Source organism: Octopus bimaculoides, chromosome 2 (assembly GCF_001194135.2).
Source record: "Octopus bimaculoides isolate UCB-OBI-ISO-001 chromosome 2, ASM119413v2, whole genome shotgun sequence".
NCBI classification, from domain to species: domain Eukaryota; kingdom Metazoa; phylum Mollusca; class Cephalopoda; order Octopoda; family Octopodidae; genus Octopus; species Octopus bimaculoides.
In genome coordinates, this window is record NC_068982.1 from 57,740,410 (window position 1) to 57,741,382 (window position 973).

The following is a 973-nucleotide window of genomic DNA, read 5'->3' on the forward strand; positions in this document are numbered from 1 at the left end:
TATTCATTCCAATTATGAATGTTTAATAACTGAATGCTGTGAGTTAAAATTACTGTTTTCTTTTTTCAACATATGTCTATTTATTAGCGAAGTCGTCTGATATAAAATAAATTTTTTTGTTTTGATCTTGGAATTAGATGTTTTTGATTTATTGTCAGGTGACTTTTGGCCTACCCTGTATACACACACACACACACACACACACACACTATTTGACATGTAAAACTGTCAACTCAGACATGTTTTTTTTCTCTCTCCATTTACTTTCTTCTTTTTTGAAGCATCAAACACTTTTACATTTTCCATACGTTTCAGACTAATACACACACACATACATACTTATAAGTACATATATATACATTTACACATATATTTATATCTATGTACACATACATGAATACACATATACTCACATGCACACATTTGTATTTGTTCTCAGTTAGGTGTAGCTACATTTGTTACATTATACTTTATTTTTCAGTCCATATATTCTGGGAGAATGTCTTGTAGCTGACCATACAAATTCTGTCTTTCTGTGGGATATCAACAGAAGGTACCATTTCTTTCTTATTTCTACTATTTTCATTTCCAAGTCTTTTTTTTAATTCTTTATATTATTGTTGCTTCAATACTTCTTTTTGTTTATATAACTGTCCAACCCATGCTAGCATGGAAAGCAGACGTTACATGACGATGATGATATATGATGGACTCTGCCATTGAAGACGATGCATGAGCGTTCAGCTTTTGCCAATTGGTTTGTTTATAGTGATGAAATGTTCATGCTGTACATTAGCTCAAATAGACGTTGCTTGAACAGGTGCACTGTTTACCGTGCATCAAATGTTGAAGTGATCGCACAGTAACACGAGATGAAGTGTTTTACAGAAGAATACCATGCACAACCTGGTCTAGGAATTGAAATCACGATCTAGTGATTGTGAGTGCAACACCCTAACCACACGTCATTCAC

The 973-nt window shown here is 33.3% G+C and overlaps 1 protein-coding gene across 1 annotated transcript in view; it reads left to right on the plus strand.

The window, feature by feature from the left end:
- Window positions 1-973, plus strand: part of LOC106875879 (TATA box-binding protein-associated factor RNA polymerase I subunit C) — a 17,042-nt gene that overhangs the window by 6,247 nt on the left and 9,822 nt on the right. The window contains exon 4 of the mRNA XM_014924179.2: window positions 482-553. Within this exon, the coding sequence (XP_014779665.2) occupies window positions 482-553 (72 nt within the window). The remainder of the gene's footprint in view (window positions 1-481; window positions 554-973) is intronic.